The 16,600-nt window shown below is 40.6% G+C and overlaps 1 protein-coding gene across 2 annotated transcripts in view; it reads left to right on the top strand.

The window, feature by feature from the left end:
- Positions 1-13,451, top strand: part of LOC127001633 (heterogeneous nuclear ribonucleoprotein U-like protein 1) — a 62,892-nt gene extending 49,441 nt beyond the window's left edge. For both annotated transcript variants that reach the window (XM_050866521.1, XM_050866522.1), the window contains exons 8-12: positions 4,991-5,159; positions 5,776-5,970; positions 7,302-7,552; positions 9,627-9,800; positions 11,293-13,451. In XM_050866521.1, the coding sequence (XP_050722478.1) occupies positions 4,991-5,159; positions 5,776-5,970; positions 7,302-7,552; positions 9,627-9,800; positions 11,293-11,505 (1,002 nt within the window). In that variant the 3' untranslated portion in view covers positions 11,506-13,451. The remainder of the gene's footprint in view (positions 1-4,990; positions 5,160-5,775; positions 5,971-7,301; positions 7,553-9,626; positions 9,801-11,292) is intronic.
- Positions 13,452-16,600: the final 3,149 nt, after the last annotated feature.

Genomic DNA, 16,600 nt, shown 5'->3' on the forward strand with positions numbered 1-16,600 from the left:
AAGCCTGTGTTCACAGCACTGCATAGGTTGTGATTGGCGAGGTGGAGATAGTGGCCCTCCCCCTCCACGCATTCAACCCTGCTACAAACCTTCATTACCCACAGATTTTTAACTTGATAACCCAGAAGGGTGGTAGGATGCATCCTCAGGGGCCTCAGTATTACTTCCACCATGACCATAATGAGAATGATCTACAGGATGGCCACCAAAGCGAGGTTGCACAATTAACAGAGCTCAGCCTTCCTGATAAGACAAGGGTTGGGCCTTAATGCTATTGATGTCACAGTCTTCACCAGTAACACCACTTTTGAAGCACTCACACACAACTCTTTTGGGAGCAAAAGGAGGCTGTAGACACTCGTTTTTTTTTTTTTTTTTTTTTTTTTTTTTTTTTTACGTCGATGCCTGTTGCGCCGGTAGGCATCTTCCTGGTGGATCCTGATGGTCGGCCCAAGACTTCTTCCAGGTGGGGCCTGATGGTCGGCCCAGCCCGTTCTGGCGCAGGCGAGTGTTTATAGTGGCGCCATCTTGCATTGCATTGCAGAATCAGATGAGGAAGATCCCAAAAAACTTTCCTCGTGCCATTGTTACAGTCACAAAAACACTGAGAATGGCACAGAGGGATTGTGTGGCAGCCTTGGAGTCACATTGACCCATAAATCCCCATGCAAACTTTAAAATTATGGCGGAAAAAAGCAGAGCAGGAAATCCCGTCACACACCTGCTATGTAGCAACCGGAAAAAAACTCGCCTGCCCTTAAGGGGTTGAAAGCTTCTGAAGAACTTTTCTGTTTGAGTATTTTTTCAAAAGCTAAAGAAAAGATGAAAAATAAGTCATATGTCATCAGGTTGAAGGATTAGAGCTGTCATCCCTAGGCACAGGTTGTATGTAGGCATACTTCCAGCATGAAGGAGGGATATGTTTGTAAATGTAGAGATGAAAATGTTTGACTAGGCAGGGTGTCAGTGCAGAGACACATTTTTTATGGGTAATAGGAGGCACTCCATGGGGTCTATAAGCCTGAGGATTCAGGCCAGAGTTTGTAGGAAAGATTTTAAACATTTTAATAATAGGCATAGTTTCAGAGGGGGGATGGAGAAGGAGGAATATGCTCTGTGTTGTGCAGAGTAGAATTTGCAGAGCAAATTTTAGCAAAGAGCTCATCTTTAGAGACATGTGTGGCAGCTATAGAGCCACAAAACTAATGAGAGGTAGGAAAGATGAAATAAGATTGATTGAGATGTTTTTGGCTAACTGCCAGAAGTCTCTGGAAGATTTTGACATTTTCTATTAATGAAAGAGTTTCTGGAGTTGTAGAGAACAGATTTGGCATGATTCTGGGCAGAGCTGGAAGATCATGATTAGCAGGAGTTTAAAAGGTCAGATACCTTTTGTGAGCTGCCTATCTGTCTTTGATAGAACAAGCATGATTAACCCTTAGAGCGCGGGGTTGTTTTGCCGTGCCTGTCCTCCTATGCGGGCATATTCAAGCAAAAACATATCTCACTTCAACCTCATATCTTCACTTCTACTTACCTCCTGTGACTGAATGAAGTATCATTGTAAAATACATATCCTTAATTGTCTTTTGACATTAATTTGAAGACTATATGACCATTGGTAGAGCGAGTACGGAATATTGAATAGGATCACTGAAAACACATTTTTATAGACAGTTTTCCACTCCTAGTGGACTTTCCTCATATGATTTAGTGATAAAACGCATAACTTTTATAGAGTTTATGTGAAACACACCTAAAAAAAACTTAACTTCCGGGTTTCTTGATGCCCTTGATGGGTGCTGAGGTCAAAGGGCCCCCATCTTGTGGATGAAATTCACTGGAAGGTGAGAAGAGGTGGGATGTCTAACAGACATCTTCTCAAAGCTAACACAAGGCATACACTGACCAGTATAATAAGTCAAGGGAGCATGGTTGGGTATGGTTTGAAAGAAAACGACATGCTTACTCTACTTCAGCGTGCTTCAGGCACGTTAATTTAAAAAATGTCTTGTCGACTATTGCCGACACCAGTGGTTTGAGCCCATGCACCAGCTGTCGACTATTGTTTACACCCATGCTTTAACGCTTAGATTACGACGATCATATATATAAGTGCGCTACCACACGCCCCACCTGTATGGGGATCATATATATAATCATCACACTCTACGCTCCCTACGTTTCAAATATACTGCCAGTTCTTGACTCAGAAGAATGGTGGAGGCATCTGGCATCCGTACACACTCATTGGTCTCCAGCGCGCAGCCTACCGAAGGCCACAGATCATTTTCCACTTTTGTTCGGAATACATCTGGCATGTCTCGTGACGCGTCAAGCAGTTCCTCTGCTCTGGGCGGAAGTAGAGCGCGGGCGAATCAAAGTGACAGTGACTCTGATGACTGCTGTGGTAGTGACATTGACAGAGGAGGGAGGGGCAAGTAGTAGGTTGAGAGAGAGAGAGAGAGAGAGAGAGAGTGGGGTGCTTCCACGCAACGCATCATGGCCACGAGAAAATGCGCAATATTTTCGGCTGTCATAACTTTTTTATTATTATTAGGAGAGAAGTTTTATTACACCACCATATCTGCTAGATGAATATACAATTATTGCAAAGAAGAAAGACCATTTCCACCTCTTTTAAATGCCTAAATTTTCCCCGTGCACAGCATCCAGAGAAATATATCACCACCCATACTCTAAGGGTTAAGGGTTAAAGCCAGACACTGTAGCATGAGGAGCAGAGAAAGTTCATGAAATGAGTCCCTCCGCCTGAAATGTGCAGGGCATACATAGAGGGGTCTCTGACCTTGAAGCCATAATCATTCCATGGAAAACCGGAAAAATATATCCTTAGGTCATCTCACTGAACTGAAGCAAAATGTCAGAAGCACACCTTCTGGTGGGTCCAGAAGTTGTTAAGGAATGATAGTACAGAGCACAGAAATCATAGGATTATAGGAGCGCAATGGAGAGAATGGTTTAACATAGAAAAAGCTGATGGATTAAAGGTTAGGAAGGGGCTTAGAGTGTTTGGGCATTTTTCCGAGGCAGTCAGATAAATGCAAGGTGGTGAACCCACTCTAGATTATTAACTTGTACAGTGTTGACATTGGATGAAGAAAAGGTTTATATCAACAGTGACTTTTACCACAGGCAATAAGGAAAGTGGATATAAATAAATAAAAAATAACCTGCTCTGAAATGTGTATGTGGTATATGCTATAGAATAGCAAGAGTACAAATAGAGATATGTAGTAGTATGCCAAAGCCATTTGAAGGAAGAGTCTTGCTGTAGTGGCATACAAATAATAAAAGTATGTATAGGAAAAAAATGAAGATTAAAAAGACAAGTGAGATTAGGAGTGGTATAGGTTGCAGATACTGTAAAACATAAGATAAAGAATAGAATTGACTGTTAGCAATTTAAGGTGTGAATTCCTTGATGGAAAAATTTGAGAGGCAGAATTCATTATCCAAAGTTACACCCCCTTTGAAACTCGAAAGATTTTTGATTTGCATTCTTAACTCATACCAGCAACTGGGGTCATTTGAACAGTGGGAAGTATGACTGTCCGGGCTGATATGATTAACTTTAGTGGATAATCTTATTTTGTTTTTGTTGTTGTCACTCGTGCAGATAGTGGTGTTTATGGTGAAATATGTATCAGTTTCACCAGGGCAGTAACTTATGATTCTTATTTGCTGTACACTCTTTATATTCACTGCTGTTGCCTAAGGTATTAGATATCTTTTGGTTTCTTTTAGTAGGCAGGTAAAACTCAGTTTAATCACACAGTGGGTCTCTGTATACACATTTTATTTACGACTGATGGTATGGGTGTTTCAAATTGCTATTTGATGCATAATATGATATTGTTCTCAGCAGTTCTAGTCGGTGAGCTAAGGCATAGGTTTTAGGAATACCTATTGTTCTCAGCAGTTCTAGTCGGTGAGCTAAGGCATAGGTTTTAGGAATACCTAATAATTAATTGCATATACATTTTCTATAGAACAAGTTCATGATATGGCATGACATCTTACTTTTTAACATTAATTTTTGATTGAAAGTGGGAGATGAATCGACATTAATATATCTTTAAATACATAAATAGGTAAAGTAATTTATAAAGCCTTTCAAGATGCTATTAGGATTTTTTGTAACTTGTGACTGTAACATATTCTGGAGATATTATATATGAACTGAATTCATGGGAATGCATAGGAATTCAGTAAATCTGCTCCCTTGTATGAAATAGAAGTTACCAACAACACATTAGCATATACTTAAGAAGACTTAGAGATTTCTGTGGATATTTTCTCTCTTGTCATGGTGTACAAGTTTTTTTTAGTATGAATTTGAGCGATCGTAGGACTGATGGTAGGAGAAGGCTGATATGCATAAAATACTGAGACTAATGAAAAATGTATGTGATTTACTAGAGGAGAAAGGAGTCATTGGAAAGATTTACACAGGCTTGATGTATATATAGCTCAGCTTTAGTGAGGTTTATATGATGTGTTGAGTTCCAGTGTACAAATCATAATGATTAACAAGGCACTATAAGCTGTCATTCTGAAATTTAAGCCATATAACTTTCTTTAATTGCAGAGAATCCACGTCATGGGTAAGTTTACATAGGGTGAAGTAGTACTTGTGCTGATTTTAGGAAGAATATTTAAGGACTTATGGAGAGAGACAGAGAGAGAGAGAGAGAGAGAGAGATAGATAGATAAGGGTTTAGGAATTAAAAAAAACATGGATAAAGAACGTGATTGATCATTTCAGCAGGTCGAGATGGCGAGGTCTAGCAGGTACGTATGCTACCAAGTAAAAGGGAGGGAAGGGAAACGAACAGAGGAACTGCTATTAATCTGTTCTTCCAGGCTGTCTTTACAGAGGAGACTAGGACACTGTAGTCCCTAGGTTTCGGGCATGACCCTAAAGCCCCAAAAATGCCTAATATTTATCTCCTCTGGTACGGGACAGACGAATGTTTACCCATCGGCTCAGAGGCGTAAAATGAAGGGTTTTGCCGGCTTCAAACGTCGTGCTGTTGTTATTTGTCCCACTGATGAGGACCTCAAGAAACGAACAGAGAAGCGAGAGAAGGAGGAAGGCAAGGATGTTCCAGAGAAGGCGGTGCTAGAGATGAAAGGTAAATAATGCCCCGCAGGTAACCACAAAATGACCATGGACACCTATTGTCATTGTGTTGTTTGTCGTTGTTGCTATTGTTGCTGCCTCTCCTCATTGGATAATTTGTCACTTATAATTTTTTGTATTTATTTTTTGTTTAATAATTATTTTGCTTGCCCCTCTCCCATCGATTATTGTTGGTCTGCATAGGTATCATTAAACTTGTTTTATTTTCTCATTACATTTACAGTATAAGGTACACAAGGAGGTTTTCATTCGTTTACCAATGATTTACAAAAGGAGCAAGTACTTGAGCAAGTCCTCTTTCTACATGTTTCACTTTAGGAAATATTGTACATTTTGCAAATGCAAATGGAAATGTGTTTTCACATAACCTACAAGATAACCTACAAGATAGTAAATCAAGGAAACCTCCATTGGATGTAGATAATTTGGCGACAGCATCACAGATGTCTCGAAAGTGATTTATGTAAAAGAGTCTTGCATGTAGTGCAGACTAATGCCTACTTCCTCTGACCCTTTCTCAAGAAGACATTGCAATTTCCTGGAGCGAGTGAGAGCCTCTAGTGTGGTCAGGGTTGGAACTGGTGCTAAACTCTCTTCCTGGTGTACAGCCAACTTCAAGCTGCCAGAGGAAGGGGAGCTGTTTGATTCAGTGGAGTTCATAGAGGTTCAGCGAGAGGAGAGTCAAAAACTAGTGGAACAGTACAACAAGGAGGGGGAGGACGCAGGCTTTGGCCAGAAGAAAGGCTTCCGTGGAGGATTTGCTGACCGACGTGGGGGCTTCATGGACCGTCGTGGAGGCTATGGTAAGTTTTGATTGGAAAGTAAGTGCATGTACTGAACAAATGGAGACTGATATTGTGACCAGTAATAAGGGCAGTTTTAGTAACTACAATCCAAACAAATAAATGAACAAATAAAGCAGCCAGACTATTTTTGTCTGCCATTTGATAATTTATCTTCACTTTGTGCTAGTAATGTAAGTTCAACCCACAATCATTGTTATTACACCTTGCTAACAGCAGACTGTTGTAGGGAAATTTGTAGTGATGCCAAAATCACAGAAGTCACTATTTTTAATGTTAGTATACACTGGAGCACATGTATATATAGGGATTCCATTCCAGACCCACAATCCATGGGGAAAAAAATTTTGGCTTGCCAGATGACTGCATTAACAGACTTACACTGTATATTTTCAAAGCTCTTAAAGTACAACAAGCTTAAGTCATTGATTTTACAACACTGCAGTGCATAGCAAGGGTAAGACAAGATGCAAGGTAGTCTTTCGGGGAGAGTTTGGAGAAAGTGGAAGAAAAATATTAGGGAAAGTACTATGTAAGTATAAGAGTAAAGAGGGAAAAGTGAGGGAGAGGGGAGTTGAGGGAAGGCAGGTCTGCCTCATTTTATTTAATGTGTACAGAATATTTGATACACAATTTTGAATAGTACATAGATAGCATATGAGGGAGAGTGATGTATTTGGGGTGATGCAGCAGAGGTTTGGGCCCCACCCAAAGTGACTTCATATTTGTGTTGGACTATAGCTGACATTTTCAGCCTCTGCAAAGAGAGGGCACTCCCCTCCCTCCTGTTCTGCCTGTTAGTTTTCTTTGTGGGGCTTGATGGTCAGCCCCAGCTTGTTATGGCACAGGCAAGTGTATATAGTGGCACCATCTTGCTTGGCTCTTGCTGCCCCCCCAGTGCTCATCTTTGATTCTCTCTTTTGAGAGAGAATCCTGATGACCACCTATCAACATTGACTTCAGCTAAATGCTCTCAAGAGGAGCTGTTAGGGACAGCATGAGACAAGTATGCATGGATCACGCCACTCTGAAAATGAATACTTGAAAATGAATACTTGCTTACCCCACTTAAAGGTTGTGAGTGATCACCCGGCTCTCTTCAAAAAGCGTACTGGCAATGTGGGCTGCAAGTTAATAACATATCCTATAATTTTTAAAACTGATTTCAAAATAAGTCTGCAAATATTCAAACCCATGAAAAAGTGATGTCACAAATAGTGGAGCTGAGCTGTACCTTGAGTTCAAACCTGCACTCATGATGTTGATAATGGTTATGTAGCAAATAATAGGACTGTGTTCATGAGGTATGCTGCACCACAATGCTTTTGCAGGTAACCGAGGCAATAGCTTCAGGGGTGGATGGGATCGTGATCGCCGTGGTGGATACACTGACCGACGTGACAGGGGAGGCTGGATGCGTGACCGTGACTATGGCAGAGGAGGCTACAACAGAGACAGTAGCCGTGGTGGCTACAGCAGAGACTACAATCGTGGGGCCTACAACCGAGATACCAACCGAGGAGGATACAATAGAGACAGGGGCAGCCGTGCCGGCTATCAGAACAGTTGGAATCGGCCACAGGTTAGTCTCCCTTATCTTATATGTATTACTTTTAACCCTTTTGCCTCGGCGCTGCGTCACGAGTACGCATATCGTATCCGGGGCTCGCGCGTGTGCGAAATTTCAAACACTTAACTGTATCTAACAATGATTCTGTCATCAAACTGAATCGAATAGTCAAGTATCATATATGAAAATATGCACAGTGAAATCAGTGTGTTTTTTGGACCAATAAACCATCTCAATAATATGAACTTTTCTTGATAATGAAATAATTCAAACATGCACTCACGTGATTTTATTCCTCCGGGTTGGCTGGGTAAGGAGGAAGGCTTTGGTCCTCGGAGGAGAACAGGTCTTCCTCCTCAGAGGAGAATACGTCTAGGTCTTCCTGACCAACGAGTAGTGTGGTAGAGGTGATGGAGGAGGATGGTAATGGTGGTGAACTGTGTAATTGAGATGATGTTTACACGTATTGGTAAAATTCTACAAGTGTGCTAGTCTCACATAGGCAGACGAAACATTTTTTTCAGTTTTCAGTGTGTTATGAAATAATGTGATAATTGTTTCTGTCACAAATCATTTAATGACTGACTTTTCAATGGCTGTTGCAACTGCTGCCGCCCGCCGCCACAGCAGCAAAACAACTCACAGAGAGAGGTTCAACATGCATACTATATATTCATTTCACTCACCGCTCACACTCGGAAGTGGACACACTAATTGAACAAAACCAGGTAAATTAATGTTTTTCCTGTGTGTATTCCCCCTGTACATATGCGTGGTTGACAGCAGCACAACTTGTTGTTGCAAGGAGGTATTTCTCGCAACACAGGCCCACGAATTGGACCACACACACCACTGCCATATCCCGTCCTGAGCTTCGTATTTCCGCTGCCCCAAATCGCGAACCAAATAAATTTAACCAAACCTAACTTAATCTAATGTACCTAACGGGTGGGGGGAGGGGGGCTTCACCCTCCTCGACCTTGTTAAAGGGAGGCGATGCAAGCAGTTTTGATGAAAAAATATAACTTTCTGTGATATTATTATTTTAGGGTTTTGACGTTTCTAAAGTCGGTGTCACACCGGACAAATCTACCCAGCAACGGACAGAATGTCTGTTGAGATTTTGTGGTCCGTTAAATTCAAAATCCATTAAATCGGGGTCCATTAAATCGAGGGCCAAGTGTATATGTAAATGATATGCCAGACATATAGAATGGGAGATGGAGAAATATTAAAAGTTCAAGAAGAGAGATCTGGGAGTGATAATACAAGATAACCAACAGTCAGTCATGTAAATAGGTTATTTGGAGATATGCATAGAATGGTAAAAAATATAGGAATAGCATTCCACTACATGGATAAAGATATGATGAAAAAGATGATTACCACTAAGATTAGACCAAAGTTGGAATATGCAGAAACTGTGTGGTCTCCCCGTAAGAAGAAACACGTGAAAAAAGCTAGAAAGCATACGAATGATGGCAACGAAGATGGTTCCAGAACTGGAGGGATTGTCGTATGAAAAAAGGTTACAGGAAATAGACCTGCCAACATAGGAACAAAGAAGAGAAACGGGAGACCTAATACTAATTTACAAATTGTGGAATAAAATGGAAGTAGATAACGAGTAGTTGCTACTAAGGGAAGTGAGAAACACCAGCAACACATGAGGACACAGTAAAAAATTAAGAACAGGAAGATCCTTGAGAGACATAAAAAGAAATAGCTTCCCGTAAAGAAACATAGAGGTTTGGAACAGACTAAGTGAGGATGTAGTATTGGTGAAGATTGTGCACAACTTTAAGGAAAAACTGGACAAGTACAGATATGGAGATGGGACCACACGAGCATAAGCCAGGCCCTGTAAAATTACAACTAGGTAAATACACACACACACACAGCTTTTGCTCTTCTAAATATAGGTAATTTTTTCATGTGATTTTTTGTCATTGCGTAGTCTCATGGAGATGATAACATAACTTCTAATCATAACATCTCTTCCAATGCTTTGTTAACTAACCTGAGGAAGAAACTTCCACATTGATTTTAATATTGTCTATACAAATGATTTTCATTCATTTTCTAGGGTAACCAAGGGAGTCAAAGTAGTTACAACAACTATAACTACGGGCAAGGATGGGGTAACCAGGGATATGGCTATGGTCAGAACTATAGCAGCAACTGGAATCAGCAGTATTACCAACAACAGCAGCAGACTCAACAGCAGCAGCAGCAGCAGACACAGCCATATTGGGGAACTGTGAGTATTGATTTTTAATTTTTAGTTTACAAAGCTTCAGTAAGTTGAAACCCAAAAATTTCAGATTTTTATAATGGTCATATCCTTAATAAATTCTGCTCATATTAAAAGAAGTTCTGCAGAGATGAGCACCACAGCCATGGACAGTTATTGCATATACATCCAACTGAACTTATTTTTTAATATATATAATTTCTGCAGAACTTCTAACTTCTTCAATCTGGTGATGTATCTATATGTCATACTACGGTGGGGCCCCACGACTAGTGTTTTTCTAACTAGCAATTTCAAGTGTAGTCCCAAGTTTCACCACTCAACCAAAGCTGCAGTACTAGCAAAAATATTCCTAGCGCCTTGGAGGAATGAGTGATGCGTCACGATGGGCCAGGGATTATTTATGCGGGATGAATGCCGTTAGCCATGCAGTGTTGTGCAGAGTTACATAATGGAGCTAATGATTTGTGCTGAGATGGCTGTGTTAGCCAGAAGCCCTGCCAAATCATAGTTTGGTTTGGGTGAGGTGGGAGGGGGGTGCAGTTTGGAAAGAAAACAGAACAGTGAGTGGAGCCAGTATCTTACCTTTTTCATGTTTCATTCAACTATGAGTGCTGTTACCAGTAAAGTGTTGCCTGTAAGTGCTGCTGAGGGAGTATTGTGAGGGAGCTGTTGTGTAGGACATCATTTTTGTAGCGCCCAGCTGATCCACTGTCTCGTCTGACTCACCCCCGGCCCATGGTGAGTTGCTAGCCCAAAAGGTGTTATATTACCCGTGCTGTTCCTCTCAGTCCTGTTAACCCTCAGAAGGACTTTGCTGGGCCCAATGATCATGAACTGGTGCAGCAGTGTATTCAGTTGACAGGTTAGCCACAACACTATGATTTCATCTCTCCCGGATCCAGTACCGAGCCTATAAACATAGCCTTGGGTCGAAGGGGGTCAATATGATTTTTTATATCTCTGCTGGTATACATGTCCCCCTTTATTCGTGTTATGGTTATGGGACACACCCCAGTGAACAGTGACTTTCTTTGAATAGAACTCAAGCCTCAAGACCAACTTTTCCTGTGCATAGGACGACCCTTGATAGTGACAAACCTTAGGCTTGATTGCATGAAACTCAGATGTTCTGCAATGCACTTGCTTCTTTACAGTTTTGCACTTTTTTTTCCCCCAAGATTATCCATAACTACTAAAGCCTTGAAAAATGAGAGATGACTGTACCTGAGCTCACTATGGCTAATAAATGGAGTTTTTAGTAAAGAGAAATGTATTTTGGAGGTATGGTTTGGATGTGTGGATAAGGTATTGGCTGTGTTTGAGTGTCAACCATTTTATCATTTTTATACGTATGTACAGGAAGAAATATTTTCAGTCTGAATGAGATTGCAAACTAAACTTGACAGCAATGTGATATTAGCAAATACACACATTTGTATGATGTGCTTATTTTGGATTTGCCATAACTGATGAATAATATTGTTATTCTTTACAGGGCTATGGATATGGCAGTCAAGGATATGGCTCAGGACAACAGTATAGTACCTCATCTACCAGTCCGACCAGTGCATCTGGTGGTAGTAGTAGTAGTACTTGGGGCCAGCAGAGTGGCTGGGGTGGATCAAGTCAGACGCAGTGGGGCAGCAACTATGGCAAGCAGTCATGGGGTGGATCTGGTTACAGTACCAGCAGTGGCCAGAGGAGGTAAATTGATGTTTGCTTGTGATCCCTTCTTTATGAAAATGTGTGAAGCAAGTGGTCATTATTTGTCCACATAGTGATCACAATGGAGGGCCCATGTACATTTTTTTTTTTCATCTTTTCTTTAATTAAGCTAATGCACTCTGGCAGCAATGGCTGCCGAGTATCTTGTGAATGTATCCTAGTTTATGAAGGATACATTCATTAGGAACATTGCAGTAACTTTGTTACAACACTAGATAAATATTCCTTAAAATGTGTATGAACATTGTGCATTGAATCTTCAACAAGATTCCTTGCCTGATGTTGATACATATTCATATATCTTGTAACAAAAAAAACAAAAAAAACACATTAATTACTTGTGTGAATTATGTGCATCAAATTCCTTTAAAAGAAGCACGAAGTTCATCAATACTCCCCTGCTTTTGGTCTTAAAGCTGCTATTCCAACTGACTAGGAATTTTTAATACAGGAATGCCATAATTTTTTAAATTATATTTTGACTAGAATAACAACTATATGACTTTGCTCTGATATTATAGTGGAAATTTCAACCCATTTGCTGTTACATGACTAATCGTATTTTTTTATTATTTTGACGAGCTGTTAGTAAATGATAATGGTTAATCTAGAAGTGAGAGTCCAAAGTTTTATAGTCAGTACTTGCAGGTGAGCACTGGTGACAGCTTAGTAATCATTGTAGAATAGGCTTTTTATGTTTCTGTTCATTTCAAATGTGTGTAGGTATCAGTGATTGTATATTTATACGTACAGATTTGTAAGTTAGCATACAGGTACCATTAAGAGTTGATGATTCTAAGCCATGGTTTGGACAGTGATTGCTTTTGAAGAAAAGGAAGCTTTTGTTTACATAACAAAGAACCATATTGAAGAAAGTTATCTTAAGTTATTCGGAAGTGGCACACCAAACCCATGCATTGTTTTGCAGCTTACCACTACATTTATCAGATACACTAGCAACATTTTCAGAATCGAGGGTAGTATAATTATAATTGAAGCAACATTAGATTTTTCCAATAAATTTGTGTCATTGTGTTCTTAAGTAATCAGTTTCTAAACTGGCTTCCTTATATGCGAGTTTTCAAGATAGATCTCACAACAGACAACAGACATGACACAAGATTTCAAGATACAGTTGTAGCACAGTTTTTTCAGAAATCGGCTTCATGAAGATTTAGGATTATATTGTAACCTTGGCATGTGTGTATCTAGTAACATGAAGATCATAGTGCTTCTGCACCTTATGTTTATAGGATATGGTTTTAATGTAAGAAAATAAACCTCCATTTAAATTCAAACATCAAAAGAAGGCATATTATGTGATCAAAGTGACAAATAGAACTGTAAACAATCTGAATCTGTCTACATCTACTTAGATTAGTAACCTCTTGACCAGCAAGATGTATTCTAGATGGTATTTATGTGTACTTGAAAAGCTGGTAGCATATGTATTTTGCTGCTTGGTTGATGAGCTTGCAACAAAAAAAAATTCAAAATCATTTTATTTATCCTCTTAACCAAATATTAACTATGTAAGTGCAATGCTAACAATAAATGGGTTAGAAATATGTAATAAGTAGAAATTGGCTGAAGGGATTTAGTGGAGAGAGAATTAAGAAGTGCATCTCTGTTGCAGACACATTCTAAAAGTGCCCTGAAAATGGACATTATTAAAATGGGCCTGGATAGTTGACAAGAATTTTATCTTTTTAATTCTTTTTATTTATTTATTTTTACTATTTTTTTTCTTACTGTCTGAAAGTTTGAGTGCAACAAAACATGTACAAACTCTTTGAATTTAGTAACATACCGTTTGTAATCATCACTGTATGGGTACACAGAATACTATTTATGCAGATGCTTGATGATGATATGATTCATCGTTAAAATATCCTATGCTTCATAGAGAATCATTAAAGATATTGTAGATTTTTTGTGTTATTATTCCATGATTTAATATAAAAGTAGTAAAAGGCTAGACTTCATAACGTGTTACTGAAACATGGGGGAGATGTAGTTGTGGTGCTGATGTTTAATTTAATATGGAAAAAGAATGAGGTGCCATAAGACTGGAGAGAAAATTAATGGGGAGAGGAGAATATGCCAGGCATCAGAGGCCATATGACATTATGGTCAGATGGCAGTTAAGTTCTATCTATCTATATATCTCCGACGCCCTGCTCCCTTACGAGAACTTCCCGCGGCAGGAGAGCCTCCATCTCTCCCTTTTCTGGTACTCAGAGCACACTCAATTCTGCTACTTCCAACTCCAATACTCACCCTATTGATCCACTTCCCCTGACACTCCCTCCCTCAATCTTTCCCTCATTCACTCTTCACAAATTCGTTCTCCCCCCCATTCTCATCACATGTCGAAACCCAAACCATCTCAGCGCACCACACCACTCCACAATCCACTCCTTTCGCTGTCACACCTCTTCTAAACCTGTCATACACGCTTTCATTACTTTCTCCATCCCAGCCGGAAACATTACATGCACCTCTTATATAATATAACTCATTTCTACTGCATATACACTCAAACCTTGGTTTACGAGTGACTTGATTTACGAGCAAAAAAATCCCACAAAAATGCTTTGGTTTATGAATGGTGACTTGGTATACTTTTTTTTTTTTCCCCCCCATCATCCCCCAGGTGGAACAAGGGCAATATGGAGGCCGTTATGGTCAAACGCGTACATCCCTTCGAGGAGGGACCACAAACCCTTGCCAGGTAACGGCTCATGAAAGGGAGGGGAGACAGACTCTATCGGCTAAGTCAGCCTAGCTGACCTAATCGGTCTTTCGACGAGGACTGGTGTGTCTCTTTGTACAAGTCGAAGACGTGAGCATGGGTTCCTTTTGTTCACAGCAAGACGAGTGCTCAAAGCATAAAATACTGGGAATAGAGTCTCAATTAGGGCTGCCACCTTGATCTAAAACAAATAAGGAATGCAACATCCCATTCTCCAATACAAAGCAAATCCATATTTTAAGGAACGAATGGCAACCCTAAAATTTCTCTGGCCTGCCATGACTGACAGCCGCTGCCCGCTACCAGTGAAGGCAGGAGCAAGGGGGAGACGTTACAACGCGTAGTCTACATGTATTTCAGGACGACTCTTGACGAACATAATATGGACTGGTGAGATGCACTCACTACAGTTTTAAAATACTGAATTTTATCTGCTTAACCATTCAAACAGGCAAATACAGAACAAATGGCATTCCATAATTTAAGGGAAGGGTGGCAAGTTTGCAACCCTAAGGCGTCATCTGATGATATATATGGCCTTGAACGACCCCCCCCATTCTTGAGACTTTTTCACCTCCCTCCCGTAATCTGCCAGTGCTCTATCTTGTCCATATGATTGGATGAACCAACACTATTTCTCATTTTGTCACTCATCAAGGACAACACGTGTTAATTTAGTCAGTTACATGATCTACAGTTCATTAGGAGTCTTTCAGTAGCTACTAAGCGTCATTGCATGTGACTTGGTATCCCTCAATGGGAAACCGGCAAATCCAACTTTTCCGGGTGTGCGTCACACACGGCCAAGGTCGGTTGCCCGCATCCACAACGTAAACAAAGCACTTGCCCTGTATCAATATGGCGTCGTCTGCTAAAGTAAGGGCTGCCACGGCTTGTGCTGCCATTACCCAAGTTATTGACTTGTTGCTGCAGTTAAATGGAAGGAAGAAACAGTTGGTGTGGCATGCCTGTGGTTCCTCCATGCCAGTTCTCATTGTCACCACTGCGCGTGAGCAGCCAACCCACCCATCTAGACTCCGACCACATAAACACGTGGATCGAGTAACAACAAAAACACATACACACACGCATGCACATACCAGACTCATTAGGAACCATTGCAGATGTTTCTGACAAACAGAAATGACTTCACCATTTCTTGAGTGTGTAAGAACATATTTGATGAGTGGCTCACATGAACCAAACCTAGCTTTTGGCAAGAAGAGAGCAGTCGTCTTGCCATACGAGGAAAGACTCAAACAGTTAAACTTGGTTTCTCTAGAAAGGCGAAGGGTGCGTGGAGACATGATCGAGGTTTATAAATGGATGAAGGGCTTTAATAAGGGAGACATTCATTAGGTTTTGTTGGTAAGAGAACCGGGTAGGACACGAAGTAATGGGTTTAAACTGGATAAATTCAGATTCAACAGGGACATAGGCAAAAATTGGTTTACTAACAGGGTAGTGGATGAGTGGAATAGGCTTAGCAGTCATGTGGTGAGTGCCAATACAATTGTCACATTCAAAAATAGACTAGATAAATTCATGGACAGTGATATTAGGTGGGGTTAGATACACGGGAGCTTAGGGTCAAAGGAGCTGCCTTGTACAGGCCTACCGGCCTCTTGTAGATTCCTGCGTTCTTATGTTCTTATGTAACCCTTTCATTGCTAAACGCTTGCAGCGGGCATTAGGCATATTTGCTGGTGGCGCTAAACGCTCGCTGCAAGCTCCAGCTGCACTCAAATCTCCTGCGTATGAGAGTGTTCCAACACTAATTCTCACAACACAGGATTGCACATTGAGTGGATTCACTAAATTTTGTGGAAAATCATATCAGCCCAGCGAGGCAAATCTACGGACGAGTAACTGGTGGATGTTCTTGCCCAATATAGCAGCATTTTTGCATAGCTTCCCCTATCACCTGACTGATTCTTTGACCAAATAGTTGTAAATATTGCAGTTGGCAATACTCCCTTGCCAGAGTCTGAAAAAAGAGATTTCCGCAGTTACCTCAATATGGCTGATCATCCCGCATGCACTGACGTAAGTGTTAACATTCAACACTCCCTGAACGTGCATGTACGTTCGCAAGAGAGGCATACATAACCGACTCCTATAGATCTGGACCTCCTCTTTCCAGTGGTGTTTTTGGTTTTTAGCTGTGATGAATAGTTTTTGAGATACAGAGGTTAAAAGAACCCCCCCAACTGCGCCTGAGGGGATGGTCGCGTCCAGACTGCACGCAAGGAAAGGGTTAACACTGGTCTCTTCTTGCCATTGGGTATGTTTGGTTTGTATGAACCACTCCCAAATAAGTTCT

The sequence above is a fragment of the Eriocheir sinensis genome, chromosome 21, assembly GCF_024679095.1.
Source record: "Eriocheir sinensis breed Jianghai 21 chromosome 21, ASM2467909v1, whole genome shotgun sequence".
In the NCBI taxonomy this organism is placed as follows: domain Eukaryota; kingdom Metazoa; phylum Arthropoda; class Malacostraca; order Decapoda; family Varunidae; genus Eriocheir; species Eriocheir sinensis.